At 50.0% G+C, this 16306-nt stretch overlaps 1 protein-coding gene across 1 annotated transcript in view; it reads right to left on the bottom strand.

The window, feature by feature from the left end:
* Positions 1-1390: 1390 nt before the first annotated feature.
* The window catches only part of LOC110529360 (protein eva-1 homolog C), a 192060-nt gene continuing 177144 nt past the window's right edge, over positions 1391-16306 (bottom strand). Inside the window, exons 7-8 of the mRNA XM_036984740.1 lie at positions 13853-14044; positions 1391-2279 (exon numbers count right to left, since the gene is read on the bottom strand). Coding sequence (XP_036840635.1) covers positions 1900-2279; positions 13853-14044 — 572 coding nt within the window. The 3' untranslated portion in view covers positions 1391-1899. The remainder of the gene's footprint in view (positions 2280-13852; positions 14045-16306) is intronic.

Raw genomic sequence — 16306 nt, 5'->3', positions numbered from 1 at the left:
ATCAGTTTAGCCTTTTAGATCATAATGAACAAGATTACATGGACAGGGGGAGGGGTAACCTGATCCTAGATCAGCACTCATACTCTTGAGACACTTGCTAAATACAGGCCCTGATCCCCTTCTTAGGAAGCAAATAGAAACGACCATACACAGAAAAACTAGGGGGGTTCTGTCCAAAATGGCACCCTATTCCCTATGTAGTGCACCACCTTTGACCAGAGCTCTAGCCAGAAGTAGTGCACTATAAAACAAATAGGGTGCCATTTTGGACATACACCTAGGATTGCATCCCTGAGGTGCCAGACAAGCTTCAATCGCCACAGTATAAAAATATTTCATAATAATAACTGTAAAGAAAACAAATACACAATAACAAAAAATACTATTTAAATATTATATAAAATACATTTCATAAAGGGTTTGAGATGAATTCCAAAAAAAAAACACATTTTGAGTTCAAAGTTTAAAAGGCAGCGTCGGTTGAACGTGGTCATTTCCCTCTTAAGTGTTACGCTGTACATTTCACTGTAAGTGCTATGCCTCTCCGAAAAACCATTCACCCATTTAAATACTGAAGGGTGAGTGAGCATGAAGCAAGCTGCCCAATTCTCAGTATCCACTAGGCAACAGTGGAGTAACATTAGCAACTGTCCTTAAATCACCTTTCAGGCTTTACAGCCTAAGTATCCCAAGATCCTCCACTTTAGAAGGGTGTGAGGAGGTCAAATGCGAGGCTGTGCAGTTAAATGACCTTCCACCTTCAGCCTCCACCAATGACTGGCGGGCTCCGGTCGAGCTTACCATGCTGAGAAGGAGGAGCTTATTCTCACTGCAAAAATAGAGGGGTCTTTACTCTATACCAAGGCTGACCAACCCTCTTCCTGGAGATCTACCATCCTGTTGGTTTTCAGTCCAACCCTCTTCCTGGAGATCTACCGCCCTGTTGGTTTTCAGTCCAACCCTCTTCCTGGAGATCTTACCGTCCTGTTGGTTTTCAGTCCAACCCTCTTCCTGGAAATCTACCGTCCTGTTGTTTTTCAGTCCAACCCTCTTCCTGGAGATCTACCGTCCTGTTGGTTTTCAGTCAACCCTCATCCTGGAGATCTACTGCCCTGTTGGTTTTCAGTCCAACCCTAATTTAACACACCTGATTCTACTAATTAGCTGCTCAACAAGATCTTAACTAGCTGAATCAGATACGCTGGACCGAAAACCTACAGGACAGTAGAGCTCCAGGAAGAGGGTTGGACTGAAAACCTACTACATGACAGTAGATCTCCAGGAAGAGGGTTGGACTGAAAACCTACTACAGGACAGTAGATCTCCAGGAAGAGGGTTGGACTGAAAACCTACTACAGGACAGTTTGTCTCCAGGAAGAGGGTTGGACTGAAAACCTACAGGACAGTAGGTCTCCAGGAAGAGGGTTGGACTGAAAAGCTACAGGACAGTAGGTCTCCAGGAAGAGGGTTGGACTGAAAACCAACAGGACAGTAGGTCTCCAGGAATAGGGTTGGACAGCCCTGGTCTAGAGTACCCACATGGTCACAGACAGACTGACAGAGGGAGATACCCAGACAGAGGGTTCCAAACCTTCGCAGGTCCCCGTCAGGTCATGGGGCCCCATTCCCAAAACCCAGAGGTCCATTTGTGGTCCTACACATCCCATCTCAAGTACTGCGCTCCAACCTTCACAGCCCCCCCCCCCCCCCCCCCCCCATTTCTAGATCTAGTAGAGGTTCCTTTACGGTCCTGCCTCAGTAGTAGCGGTTGAGGCTGCGCGTCCCGGGTTCATCTAGATCTAGTAGAGGTTCCTTTACGGTCCTGCCTCAGTAGTAGCGGTTGAGGCTGCGCGTCCCGGGTTCATCTAGATCTAGTAGAGGTTACTTTACGGTCCTGCCTCAGTAGTAGCGGTTGAGGCTGCGCGTCCCGGGTATGTCCGGCTGACCGTTCATCCAGATCTCTCGTATGATCCTCTCCCTCTCCTCCAGCCGCTGAGCACGCTCCAGCTCCTCCACTGATGTGAACACATTCATGTTGAGAGTGCGCTCGAAACGGCGGTGGCGGCGGGCCGACAGGTCTGACGTGGTGTCCGAGTCAGAGTCTCTGGAGTCGGATGAGGAGTCGGAGGGCCGCGGACGCTTCTTGGTGGTGGTGCCGGGGCGACGGCGGGGTTGGCAGTCGGTGCGGCATGAGATCTGGACGACCAGAGCAAAGAGGGTAAAGAAGAGGCCCAGGCACACGCCACACAGGAAGTAGAGAGCTGCACGCTCTGGGTGGTCTGTAGACGGAGGAAGGGAGGGAGAGAGAGAGAGAGAGAGAGCGTGAGAGTGAGAGAGAGTGAGAGAGAGTGAGTGAGAGTGAGTGAGAGAGAGTGAGAGAGAAAGGGAGAGCGAGAGAGAGAGAGCGTGAGAGAGTGAGAGAATGTGAGAGAGAGTGAGATAACGTGAGAGAGCAAGGGAGAGTGAGAGAGAGAGAGTCAAAAGGCTCATAGTTCATAAGTAGTTAATTCATTTCAAGTACAGGTGTTGCCTTTGAAAGCAATAAATAATTGAACTCTGACTTGCTTAGCCTGTTTTGCTGCCTTACACACCTGCTCAGTGAAACATTTTTGAACACAGAGAGATTGGCTTGAAATGAAAGCATCTTCAATTCTGCTCCCATGACCACAGAGAATGTGACAGACAATAGTGGTTAAATCACCAGAGAAGATCACACAGGCTGATAGAGAGAGAGGGAGGGAGGGTGGTACCTAGCCCTCAGGCCTATGTACAGTACAGTGTGTGTTGTGTGTTGTGTGTCCTGTATGGTAATCTGACTGTGTCCCCTGTATTGGAAAGGGGGATACCTAGTCAGTTGTCCAACTGAATGTATTCAACTGAAATGTGTCTTCCACATTTAACCCAACCCCTCTGAATCAGAGAGGTGTGGGGGACTGCCATAACCCACATCCCTGTCTTAGACGCCCGGGGAACAGTGGGTTAACTGCCTTCCACAGTGGCAGAACAACATATTTTTACCTTGTCAGCTCAGGGATTCGATCCAGCACTGTGTCCCCTGTATGGCTATCTGACGGTGTCCCCTGTATGGTTATCTGACTGTGTCCCCTGTATGGTTATCTGACTGTGTCCCCTGTATGGTTATCTGACTGTGTCTCCTGTATGGTTATCTGACTGTGTCTCCTGTATGGTTATCTGACTGTGTCCCCTGTATGGTTATCTGACTGTGTCCCCTGTATGGTTATCTGACTGTGTCTCCTGTATGGTTATCTGACTGTGTCTCCTGTATGGTTATCTGACTGTGTCTCCTGTATGGTTATCTGACTGTGTCCCCTGTATGGCTATCTGACGGTGTCCCCTGTATGGTTATCTGACTGTGTCCCCTGTATGGTTATCTGACTGTGTCCCCTGTATGGTTATCTGACTGTGTCTCCTGTATGGTTATCTGACTGTGTCTCCTGTATGGCTATCTGACTGTGTCCCCTTATGGTTATCTGACTGTGTATGTGGGTCTACTTCACCAGTAAGTGTGTTTATTTGGCCGTACGAGTAGGAGGTAAAGAAACAGGAAAGACTTCTCTCTCCCTCTTTCTCCTCTCCCTCCCTCTCTCTCTTTCTCCTCTCCCTCTCTCTCTTTCTCCTCTCCCTCTCCTCCCTCCCTCCCTCCCTTTCTCCTCTCCCTCTCTTTCTCCTCTCCCTCTTTCTCCCCTCCCTCTTTCTCCTCTCCCTCTTTCTCCCCTCCCTCCCTCTTTCTCCTCTCCCTCTTTCTCCCCTCCCTCTTTCTCCCCTCCTTCTTTCTCCTCTCCCTCTTTCTCCCCTCCCTCTTTCTCCCCTCCTTCTTTCTCCTCTCCCTCTTTCTCCCCTCCTTCTTTCTCCTCTCCCTCTTTCTCCCCTCCCTCTTTCTCCTCTCCCTCTTTCTCCCCTCCCTCTTTCTCCTCTCCCTTTCTCCTCTCCTTCTTTCTCCTCTCCCTCTTTCTCCCCTCCCTCTTTCTCCTCTCCCTCTTTCTCCTCTCCCTCTTTCTCCTCTCCCACTTTCTCCCCTCCCTTTTTCTCCTCTCCCTCTTTCTCCTCTCCCTCTTTCTCCTCTCCCTCTTTCTCCTCTCCCACTTTCTCCCCTCCCTCTTTCTCCTCTCCCTCTTTCTCCTCTCCCTCTTTCTCCTCTCCCTCTCCTCTGTGTGTTTTAGCAGCTGGATGGAGCAGGTGACAGATGAGGACGGTTATACTGTGTGTGTGTGTGTGTGTGTGTGTGTGTGTGTGTGTGTGTGTGTGTGTGTGTGTGTGTGTGTGTGTGCGTGTGTATGCATGTCTGTGTGGATATACACTGAGTATACAAAACATTAAGAACACCTGTTCTTTCCATGACGGAAACAGAATCATAAAACACGGGACGAGATGTTAAAAACTGTCCATTGTGCCAATAGATGGAATGCACTCACATGAGATTTGCCGTGATGTTGACAGAGTGGCATGGGAAGTTTATTTCTTAGACTGGGTTAAGATGTCCATTTTGGGACACATCCTCAGTAGTGTGCCTTCGAATCAGTGGGTGTTTCGGCCTTTAATCACTAAACACCCTCATCAAAGGTGGCCAGCTAAAGGGTGATAAAGCCTTAGCCTTAGCTTATGCCCTCCTCAAGTTCGGAGGGATCTGAATTGGGTTCTCAGGTGGGGGTGGGGGTGGGGGGTCATGAAGTTATAGCCCAGCAAGGGTCCTTCCGTTTGATCCAGATCCACTGGCTGCCTCTTTCAGCTGCTTGAGAAACTGCTCTGACGGTCTGCCGCAGAGCCTGTCCATGGATTCCAAGTTCTTTCAGCAACCTGATGGTGGAAGAAGCCACGAATCCTCTGCATCCCACTTCAACTGGCCAGACTTTTGCATTCCAGCCACGCTGAGTTGCATCTGCTGCCAACTCTGTGTAACGCAGTTTCTTATGCTCGTAGGCCTCTTCAACAGAGTTTTCCCACGGGACTGTGAGCTCTATGATGTACACATCCTTTCGTGAAGGGGACCAGAGTACCATGTCTGGCCTAAGGTTGGTAGAAGCAATCTCAGGTGGAAAAATGAGTTGCTGGCCAATATCGACAAGCATCTTCTAGTCCCGGGCCATGGCTAGGTGTCCAGTTTCTGACTTCGTAGGAGGATGCTTGGGCCGTTTCTGTCCCTCCCGGATGCCTGTTGTTGTTTTGACGGGATTGCTTGTTTTTGGAGGTAATGAATTGGTTGCACTCCTCTTGGTTTCAAGTGCTGCAGCCAGGCTCTTGAGGACCTGATTGTGCCTCAAGGTGTAGCGGCCTTGTGAGAGGCTGGTCTTGAAACCTGTCATTATATGCCTGAGAGTCGCTGGAGCTGGGCAGAGGGGGCAGGTCGGGTCCTCGCCATACCATTGATGTAGGTTTTTTGGTGATGGAAGCACATCATAAACAGCTCTTATGATGTTGCTTGCCTCCATTTGCCAAAGCTCACTCCAGTTGATCTTTCTCCTCTCCAGGCCTTCCCACCGCGTCCATTGCCCTTGTTTAGCAAGAGAGACAGCCTTTGCACTTCTTGCAGTCTCCTCCTGTCTGCGCACCTCCTCGACCACCAGCTTTCTGCGTTCAGATGTTGTTGCCTTATGGAACGTTGGTTTGCTTGCTGCCAGGCCAAAGCCTCCTCTTCCATGCTGGATATTCCCCACAATGTCTTGGTGTCTCAGGGCTGATGTTGCTTGCTGCACAGACTTGGATGATGTCCATTTCCGTCCAGTTTGTAGGGGAGGTGCAGCCTTGCTAATGGTCTGGTCTTTGGAGTCCTTCAATGTCATCTGAAGTCTTACTTTAGAGCACTTGTACTCCTCCGTTAGACTTGTAAGAGGTAGTTCAAGGACCCCTTTGCCATAGAGGCCGATGTTACTCAGGCATCGTGGGACACCCAGCCATTTCTTCACGTATGAGGTAATGGTTCGCTCCATCTTCTCCACTGTTGTTATTGGGACCTCATAGACGGTGAGTGGCCACATTACCCGGGGGAGAAGTCCAAACTGTAGGCACCAAAGCTTCCCAGGCAGTCGGGTCTTGTTGATGTTCTCAAGACCGTCGGCGATGTCCTGCCTTACTTTCTGCACTTGATTTTATCCCGGAGGCTTTCATTGTACCATCTACCAAGGCTCTTGACGGGTTGCTCAGACACCGTTGGTATCGGGTCATCTCCAAAGCAGAACCTCACATCTTTAAGCTGTCCCTTGACTATGGAGATGCTTCGAGCTTTGCTTGGCTTGATTTTCATCCGGGCCCACTTGATGTTATCCTGCAGTTTTGCAAGTAGCCGCCTGGTGCATGCTGCAGGGGTGGTCAGTGTAGTCATGTCATCCATGTATGCTCGGATAGGTGGGAGACGGAGCCCTTCCTTAGTTCTCTCACCGCCGACCACCCATCTCGATGCCCTGATGATGACTTCCATGGCCATAGTGAAGGCCAGAGGTGAAATTGTACAGCCTGCCATTATGCCTACTTCCAAGCGCTGCCATGTTGTTGTGAAGTCAGGTGTTGTGCAACACAATTGCAGGTCTTGGAAATAGGCCTTTACCAGTGTAGTGATGGGTTCTGGTATGTGGAAAATGTTGAAGGATTCCCAGAGGAGTTCATGGGGAACTGAGCCAAAGGCATTGGCCAGGTCGAGGAAGATGACATAGAGGTCTCTCTTGTCCTTCTTAGCTGTTTGGATCTGGTGCCAAATCATACTAATATGTTCCAGGCAACCAGAGAAACCAGGAATGCCTGCTTTCTGTACAGATGTATCAATGTACTTGTTCCTTTCCAGGTAAGTGGACAGCCCCTCTGCTATTATACTGAAAAAGATCTTCCCTTCGACGTTGAGAAGGGAGATTGGTCGGAATTGACTGATGTCTGTCGCATCCTTCTTTTTCAGGATTAGCACACCACCAGCCCTTCGCCATGCCTTTGGTATTATTTCCTTCTGCCACACTATCCTCATGAGCCTCCAAAGAAAGCGTAGAACATCCGGGGTGTTCCTGTAGAGCTTGTATGGTACTCCATTAGGCCCAGGAGCCGAGGCCGCTCTTGCTCGTCGGACAACGTTCTCTACTTCCTTCCATTTTGCAGGGTCAGTGTCCAGATTGAATTCTGTTGGTTGAATAGGTGGGATGTCATGTGGGATGATTATCTGCTCATGCCTTTTCGTGTCCTGGTGGACCTTTTCCTGATGTTCTTCCAGTTCTGGCTTTGGAGTTTTTAGGATTCTGCACTTTTCCTTTGCGAAGAGGTCTTTGACAAACTTTACGTTTTTTTTATAGAACCGTGTTCTTGAGTGTTCCTTCTTCCTACGAAGTTTCCTTAAGTTTTCCGCTCTTCGCAAGGTTGCCAGCCGACATTTAATGTCTGCTTGGAGTAGCATGAGACCTTCTCTCTCTGCATCAGAGGCCTTCTTCCACTGCTTTCTCAGCTGCCTTCTCTCTCTGACAAGTATCTCGATCTCTTGCTGCCTCCTAGATTTGGCTGGCGCGGGTGGTGTAGACTGACATAGACTGACCAGGTGAATCAAGGTGAAAGCTATGATCCCTTATTGATGTCACTTGTTAAATCCACTTCAATCAGGGGAGGAGACAGGCTAAAGAAGGATTTTTAATCCTTGAGACATGGATTGTCTGTGTGTGTCATTCAGAGAGTGAATGGGCAAAAGAAAAACATGTGCCTCTGAATGGGGTATGGTAGTATGTGCCAGGCGCACCGGTTTGAGTGTGTCAAGAACTGCAATGCTGCTGAATTTCCCGTGCGTATCCAGAATGGTCCACCACCCAAAGGACATCCGGCCAACTTGACACAACTGTGGGAAGCATTGGAGTCGACATGGGCCAGCATCCCTGTGGAACGCTTTTAACACCTTGTAGAGTTCATGCCCTGATGAATTGAGGCTGTTCTGATGGCAAAAGGGGGGGGTTCAACTCAATATTAGGTAGGTGTTCCCAATGTTTGGTATACACAGTGTGTGTGTGTGTGTGTGTGTGTGTGTGTGAGAGAGAGAGAGAGAGAGAGGGGGAAGTTACAGGGGGACCCATCTCTGCTCTAGATCTCCATTCCTCCAGTCAGTATTTAAGTCGTCTCAGTCACAGTGTAGAGGGAACCTCAGTGTAGATAAACCCCTCAGGGGTCTCAGTCACAGTGGAGAGGGAACCTCAGTGTAGATAAACCCCTCAGGGGTCTCAGTCACAGTGTAGAGGGAACCTCAGTGTAGATAAACCCCTCAGGGGTCTCAGTCACAGTGGAGAGGGAACCTCAGTGTAGATAAACCCCTCAGGGGTCTCAGTCACAGTGGAGAGGGAACCTCAGTGTAGATAAACCCCTCAGAGGTCTCAGTCACAGTGGAGAGGGAACCTCAGTGTAGATAAACCCCTCTGGGGTCTCAGTCACAGCGGAGAGGGAACCTCAGTGTAGATAAACCCCTCAGAGGTCTCAGTCACAGTGTAGAGGGAACCTCAGTGTAGATAAACCCCTCAGGGGTCTCAGTCACAGTGTAGAGGGAACCTCAGTGTAGATAAACCCCTCAGGGGTCTCAGTCACAGTGTAGAGGGAACCTCAGTGTAGATAAACCCCTCAGGGGTCTCAGTCACAGTGGAGAGGGAACCTCAGTGTAGATGAACCCCTCAGGGGTCTCAGTCACAGTGTAGAGGGAACCTCAGTGTAGATAAACCCCTCTGGGGTCTCAGTCACAGTGGAGAGGGAACCTCAGTGTAGATAAACCCCTCTGGGGTCTCAGTCACAATGGAGAGGGAACCTCAGTGTAGATAAACCCCTCAGGGGTCTCAGTCACAATGGAGAGGGAACCTCAGTGTAGATAAACCCCTCTGGGGTCTCAGTCACAATGGAGAGGGAACCTCAGTGTAGATAAACCCCTCTGGGGTCTCAGTCACAGTGGAGAGGGAACCTCAGTGTAGATAAACCCCTCAGGGGTCTCAGTCACAGTGGAGAGGGAACCTCAGTGTAGATAAACCCCTCAGGGGTCTCAGTCACAGTGGAGAGGGAACCTCAGTGTAGATAAACCCCTCAGGGGTCTCAGTCACAGTGGAGAGGGAACCTCAGTGTAGATAAACCCCTCAGAGGTCTCAGTCACAGTGGAGAGGGAACCTCAGTGTAGATAAACCCCTCAGGGGTCTCAGTCACAGTGGAGAGGGAACCTCAGTGTAGATAAACCCCTCAGGGGTCTCAGTCACAGTGTAGAGGGAACCTCAGTGTAGATAAACCCCTCTGGGGTCTCAGTCACAGTGGAGAGGGAACCTCAGTGTAGATAAACCCCTCAGAGGTCTCAGTCACAGTGGAGAGGGAACCTCAGTGTAGATAAACCCCTCTGGGGTCTCAGTCACAGCGGAGAGGGAACCTCAGTGTAGATAAACCCCTCTGGGGTCTCAGTCACAGTGGAGAGGGAACCTCAGTGTAGATAAACCCCTCAGGGGTCTCAGTCACAGTGGAGAGGGAACCTCAGTGTAGATGAACCCCTCTGGGGTCTCAGTCACAGTGGAGAGGAAACCTCAGTGTAGATAAACCCCTCAGAGGTCTCAGTCACAGTGGAGAGGGAACCTCAGTGTAGATGAACCCCTCAGAGGTCTCAGTCACAGTGGAGAGGGAACCTCAGTGTAGATAAACCCCTCTGGGGTCTCAGTCACAGTGGAGAGGGAACCTCAGTGTAGATAAACCCCTCTGGGGTCTCAGTCACAGTGGAGAGGGAACCTCAGTGTAGATAAACCCCTCTGGGGTCTCAGTCACAGCGGAGAGGGAACCTCAGTGTAGATAAACCCCTCTGGGGTCTCAGTCACAGTGGAGAGGGAACCTCAGTGTAGATAAACCCCTCTGGGGTCTCAGTCACAGTGGAGAGGGAACCTCAGTGTAGATAAACCCCTCTGGGGTCTCAGTCACAGTGGAGAGGGAACCTCAGTGTAGATAAACCCCTCTGGGGTCTCAGTCACAGTGGAGAGGGAACCTCAGTGTAGATGAACCCCTCTGGGGTCTCAGTCACAGTGTAGAGGGAACCTCAGTGTAGATGAACCCCTCAGAGGTCTCAGTCACAGTGGAGAGGGAACCTCAGTGTAGATAAACCCCTCTGGGGTCTCAGTCACAGTGGAGAGGGAACCTCAGTGTAGATGAACCCCTCAGAGGTCTCAGTCACAGTGGAGAGGGAACCTCAGTGTAGATGAACCCCTCTGGGGTCTCAGTCACAGTGGAGAGAGAACCTCAGTGTAGATAAACCCCTCTGGGGTCTCAGTCACAGTGGAGAGGGAACCTCAGTGTAGATGAACCCATCAGGGGTCTCAGTCACAGCGGAGAGGGAACCTCAGTGTAGATAAACCCCTCAGGGGTCTCAGTCACAGTGGAGAGGGAACCTCAGTGTAGATGAACCCCTCTGGGGTCTCAGTCACAGTGGAGAGGGAACCTCAGTGTAGATAAACCCCTCAGAGGTCTCAGTCACAGTGGAGAGGGAACCTCAGTGTAGATAAACCCCTCAGAGGTCTCAGTCACAGTGGAGAGGGAACCTCAGTGTAGATAAACCCCTCTGGGGTCTCAGTCACAGTGGAGAGGGAACCTCAGTGTAGATGAACCCCTCAGGGGTCTCAATCACAGTGGAGAGGGAACCTCAGTGTAGATGAACCCCTCAGAGGTCTCAGTCACAGTGGAGAGGGAACCTCAGTGTAGATGAACCCCTCTGGGGTCTCAGTCACAGTGGAGAGGGAACCTCAGTGTAGATAAACCCCTCTGGGGTCTCAGTCACAATGGAGAGGGAACCTCAGTGTAGATGAACCCCTCAGGGGTCTCAGTCACAGTGGAGAGGGAACCTCAGTGTAGATAAACCCCTCAGGGGTCTCAGTCACAGTGTAGAGGGAACCTCAGTGTAGATAAACCCCTCTGGGGTCTCAATCACAGTGGAGAGGGAACCTCAGTGTAGATGAACCCCTCAGAGGTCTCAGTCACAGTGGAGAGGGAACCTCAGTGTAGATAAACCCCTCAGGGGTCTCAGTCACAGTGGAGAGGGAACCTCAGTGTAGATAAACCCCTCTGGGGTCTCAATCACAGTGGAGAGGGAACCTCAGTGTAGATGAACCCCTCTGGGGTCTCAGTCACAGCGGAGAGGGAACCTCAGTGTAGATAAACCCCTCTGGGGTCTCAGTCACAGTGGAGAGGGAACCTCAGTGTAGATGAACCCCTCAGAGGTCTCAGTCACAGTGGAGAGGGAACCTCAGTGTAGATGAACCCCTCTGGGGTCTCAGTCACAGTGGAGAGGGAACCTCAGTGTAGATAAACCCCTCTGGGGTCTCAGTCACAGTGGAGAGGGAACCTCAGTGTAGATAAACCCCTCAGGGGTCTCAGTCACAGTGGAGAGGGAACCTCAGTGTAGATAAACCCCTCTGGGGTCTCAGTCACAGTGGAGAGGGAACCTCAGTGTAGATAAACCCCTCTGGGGTCTCAGTCACAGTGGAGAGGGAACCTCAGTGTAGATAAACCCCTCTGGGGTCTCAGTCACAGTGGAGAGGGAACCTCAGTGTAGATAAACCCCTCTGGGGTCTCAGTCACAGTGGAGAGGGAACCTCAGTGTAGATAAACCCCTCTGGGGTCTCAGTCACAGTGGAGAGGGAACCTCAGTGTAGATAAACCCATCAGGGGTCTCAGTCACAGCGGAGAGGGAACCTCAGTGTAGATGAACCCCTCAGGGGTCTCAATCACAGTGGAGAGGGAACCTCAGTGTAGATGAACCCCTCAGAGGTCTCAGTCACAGTGGAGAGGGAACCTCAGTGTAGATGAACCCCTCTGGGGTCTCAGTCACAGTGGAGAGGGAACCTCAGTGTAGATAAACCCCTCTGGGGTCTCAGTCACAATGGAGAGGGAACCTCAGTGTAGATGAACCCCTCAGGGGTCTCAGTCACAGTGGAGAGGGAACCTCAGTGTAGATAAACCCCTCAGGGGTCTCAGTCACAGTGTAGAGGGAACCTCAGTGTAGATAAACCCCTCTGGGGTCTCAATCACAGTGGAGAGGGAACCTCAGTGTAGATGAACCCCTCAGAGGTCTCAGTCACAGTGGAGAGGGAACCTCAGTGTAGATAAACCCCTCAGGGGTCTCAGTCACAGTGGAGAGGGAACCTCAGTGTAGATAAACCCCTCTGGGGTCTCAATCACAGTGGAGAGGGAACCTCAGTGTAGATGAACCCCTCTGGGGTCTCAGTCACAGCGGAGAGGGAACCTCAGTGTAGATAAACCCCTCTGGGGTCTCAGTCACAGTGGAGAGGGAACCTCAGTGTAGATGAACCCCTCAGAGGTCTCAGTCACAGTGGAGAGGGAACCTCAGTGTAGATGAACCCCTCTGGGGTCTCAGTCACAGTGGAGAGGGAACCTCAGTGTAGATAAACCCCTCTGGGGTCTCAGTCACAGTGGAGAGGGAACCTCAGTGTAGATAAACCCCTCTGGGGTCTCAGTCACAGTGGAGAGGGAACCTCAGTGTAGATAAACCCCTCTGGGGTCTCAGTCACAGTGGAGAGGGAACCTCAGTGTAGATGAACCCCTCAGAGGTCTCAGTCACAGTGGAGAGGGAACCTCAGTGTAGATAAACCCCTCAGGGGTCTCAGTCACAGTGGAGAGGGAACCTCAGTGTAGATGAACCCCTCAGAGGTCTCAGTCACAGTGGAGAGGGAACCTCAGTGTAGATAAACCCCTCTGGGGTCTCAGTCACAGTGGAGAGGGAACCTCAGTGTAGATAAACCCCTCTGGGGTCTCAGTCACAGTGGAGAGGGAACCTCAGTGTAGATAAACCCCTCTGGGGTCTCAGTCACAGTGGAGAGGGAACCTCAGTGTAGATAAACCCCTCTGGGGTCTCAGTCACAGTGGAGAGGGAACCTCAGTGTAGATAAACCCCTCTGGGGTCTCAGTCACAGTGGAGAGGGAACCTCAGTGTAGATAAACCCCTCTGGGGTCTCAGTCACAGCGGAGAGGGAACCTCAGTGTAGATGAACCCCTCAGGGGTCTCAGTCACAGTGGAGAGGGAACCTCAGTGTAGATAAACCCCTCTGGGGTCTCAGTCACAGTGGAGAGGGAACCTCAGTGTAGATAAACCCCTCAGGGGTCTCAGTCACAGTGGAGAGGGAACCTCAGTGTAGATAAACCCCTCTGGGGTCTCAGTCACAGTGGAGAGGGAACCTCAGTGTAGATAAACCCCTCTGGGGTCTCAGTCACAGTGGAGAGGGAACCTCAGTGTAGATAAACCCCTCTGGGGTCTCAGTCACAGTGGAGAGGGAACCTCAGTGTAGATAAACCCCTCTGGGGTCTCAGTCACAGTGGAGAGGGAACCTCAGTGTAGATAAACCCCTCTGGGGTCTCAGTCACAGTGGAGAGGGAACCTCAGTGTAGATGAACCCCTCAGAGGTCTCAGTCACAGTGGAGAGGGAACCTCAGTGTAGATAAACCCCTCAGAGGTCTCAGTCACAGTGGAGAGGGAACCTCAGTGTAGATAAACCCCTCTGGGGTCTCAGTCACAGTGGAGAGGGAACCTCAGTGTAGATAAACCCCTCAGAGGTCTCAGTCACAGTGGAGAGGGAACCTCAGTGTAGATGAACCCCTCAGAGCCCAACATTAACCTCTTCTCTACTTCACGGTCAGCACAGATTGTGGTAATGCAAAGTTGCTGTGACGTTGTGTGAACGTTGCTGTACCTGCTATGTTGCTGTGACATGTGAACATTGCTGTACTTGCTATGTTCCTGTAACGTTGTGTGAACGTTGCTGTACTTGCTATGTTGCGGTAACGTTGTGTGATCGTTGCTGTACTTGCTATGTTGCTGTAACATTGTGTGAACGTTGCCGTACTTGCTATAATGTTGTTGCTGTACCTGCTATGTAGTTGAAGGCTGCCAGTGTGCTACTGATGAGGGCCATGTTGGTGCCGCCCGTAGTAGAGTTGATTACAGGGTTCATGTCCGGAGGCTGGGGGGCGCTCTCCTCCACTCCTTCCTCGTTCGTCTTCACCTCCCCAGAGTAGGAGCCTGACTCTCTCCCTCGCTTCTTCTTGCCTGAAGGGATAACTAAGAGCATAACATCGGGATCAGATGCTATGATCCCACACACGCGTTGGTTGATACAGTGATACAGCCAGAGAATCAAGGTTCATTGACTGAGAATCTCACTGAGTCAAACTGCACATCTGTAACTATTCTGCCTAAAGAACACTTAAAGACAACCTCAATATGACTGCCAATGCATGATTTCAAAATGAAACATTTTATTTACAATACGTACTAAAGGTTAATTGGTTTCAAAAACATGCATATTTAACGTTGTACAGCTGTGTTTGTTGCAGTTAGTGATCTGAGTGTCAAGCATGTGTGTGTGTTTTCCCAGAGTACTCTGAGTGGACTACTGAGTCACCCGCTTCCTCTGTTGCTGTATCCTCCTCGCTCCACATGCTTCCTTCACTACTCTGTCTACACTGGAACTGTACACGACACTATTACTAATGGTGACTCAGATCTTCAGCATTCCACTTGGATCTGTCTAGTTAACTCTGACTCACTTCACTACGGGAATAGATCTATTGTGAGAATCACTGTGTTTGATCCTTTAAAAGCTGAAAACATGTGCACATGATCAGAGTGATTTCTCTCCCAGTTTAAGCTGCTTTCACAATATTTACCACAAATGTCATGTTCGACTTGGACTTTTTGATTCTAGGAGTACTGAGTACTGTGAAATGTAATGTCACTGGATTTAGGAATAGGATTTAGAAATGTTTTGCAGTGTGTAGGTAGTCTGAGACTGTAGTTTAGGAGTGCAGTGTGAAGGTAGTCTGAGACTGTAGTTTAGGAGTGCAGTGTGTAGGTAGTCTGAGACTGTAGTTTAGGAGTGCAGTGTATAGGTAGTCTGAGACTGTAGTTTAGGAGTGCAGTGTGTAGGTTGTCTGAGACTGTAGTTTTAGGAGTGCAGTGTGAAGGTAGTCTGAGACTGTAGTTTAGGAGTGCAGTGTGTAGGTTGTCTGAGACTGTAGTTTTAGGAGTGAGGTGTGTAGGTAGTCTGAGACTGTAGTTTTAAGAGTGCAGTGTGAAGGTAGTCTAAGACTCTGTAGTTTAGGAGTGCAGTGTGTAGGTAGTCTGAAACTGTAGTTTAGGAGTGCAGTGTGAAGGTAGTCTGAAAGACTGTAGTTTAGGAGTGCAGTGTGAAGGTAGTCTGAGACTCTGTTGTTTAGGAGTGCAGTGTGTAGGTAGTCTGAAACTGTAGTTTAGGAGTGCAGTGTGAAGGTAGTCTGAGAGACTGTAGTTTTAGGAGTGCAGTGTGAAGGTAGTCTGAGACTGGAGTTTAGGAGTACAGTGTGTAGGTAGTCTGAAACTGTAGTTTTAGGAGTGCAGTGTGAAGGTAGTCTGAAAGACTGTAGTTTTAGGAGTGCAGTGTGTAGGTAGTCTGAAACTGTAGTTTAGGAGTGCAGTGTGTAGGTAGTCTGAAAGACTGTAGTTTTAGGAGTGCAGTGTGAAGGTAGTCTGAAAGACTGTAGTTTTAGGAGTGCAGTGTGTAGGTAGTCTGAAACTGTGGTTTAGGAGGGCAGTGTGAAGGTAGTCTGAAAGACTGTAGTTTAGGAGTGCAGTGTGAAGGTAGTCTGAGACTGTAGTTTAGGAGTGCAGTGTGTAGGTAGTCTGAGACTGTAGTTTAGGAGTGCAGTGTGAAGGTAGTCTGAGAGACTGTAGTTTAGGAGTGCAGTGTGAAGGTAGTCTGAGACTGTAGTTTAGGAGTGCAGTGTGTAGGTAGTCTGAGACTGTAGTTTAGGAGTGCAGTGTGTAGGTAGTCTGAGACTGTAGTTTAGGAGTGCAGTGTGTAGGTAGTCTGAGACTGTAGTTTAGGAGTGCAGTGTGTAGGTAGTCTGAGACTGTAGTTTAGGAGTGCAGTGTGAAGGTAGTCTGAGAGACTGTAGTTTAGGAGTGCAGTGTGTAGGTAGTCTGAGACTGTAGTTTAGGAGTGCAGTGTGTAGGTAGTCTGAAAGACTGTAGTTTAGGAGTGCAGTGTGAAGGTAGTCTGAGACTGTAGTTTAAGAGTGCAGTGTGAAGGTAGTCTGATACTGTAGTTTAGGAGTGCAGTGTGAAGGTAGTCTGAAAGACTGTAGTTTTAGGAGTGCAGTGTGAAGGTAGTCTGAGGCTGTAGTTTAGGAGTGCAGTGTGAAGGTAGTCTGAGACTGTAGTTTAGGAATGCAGTGTGAAGGTAGTCTGAAAGACTGTAGTTTAGGAGTGCAGTGTGAAGGTAGTCTGAGACTCTGTAGTTTAGGAGTGCAGTGTGAAGGTAGTCTGAGACTGTAGTTTAGGAGT

The sequence above is a fragment of the Oncorhynchus mykiss genome, chromosome 8, assembly GCF_013265735.2.
Source record: "Oncorhynchus mykiss isolate Arlee chromosome 8, USDA_OmykA_1.1, whole genome shotgun sequence".
Taxonomy (NCBI): domain Eukaryota; kingdom Metazoa; phylum Chordata; class Actinopteri; order Salmoniformes; family Salmonidae; genus Oncorhynchus; species Oncorhynchus mykiss.
Note: the sequence above shows the minus strand (reverse complement) of the source record. Positions and strands in the feature narration are given on the sequence as shown.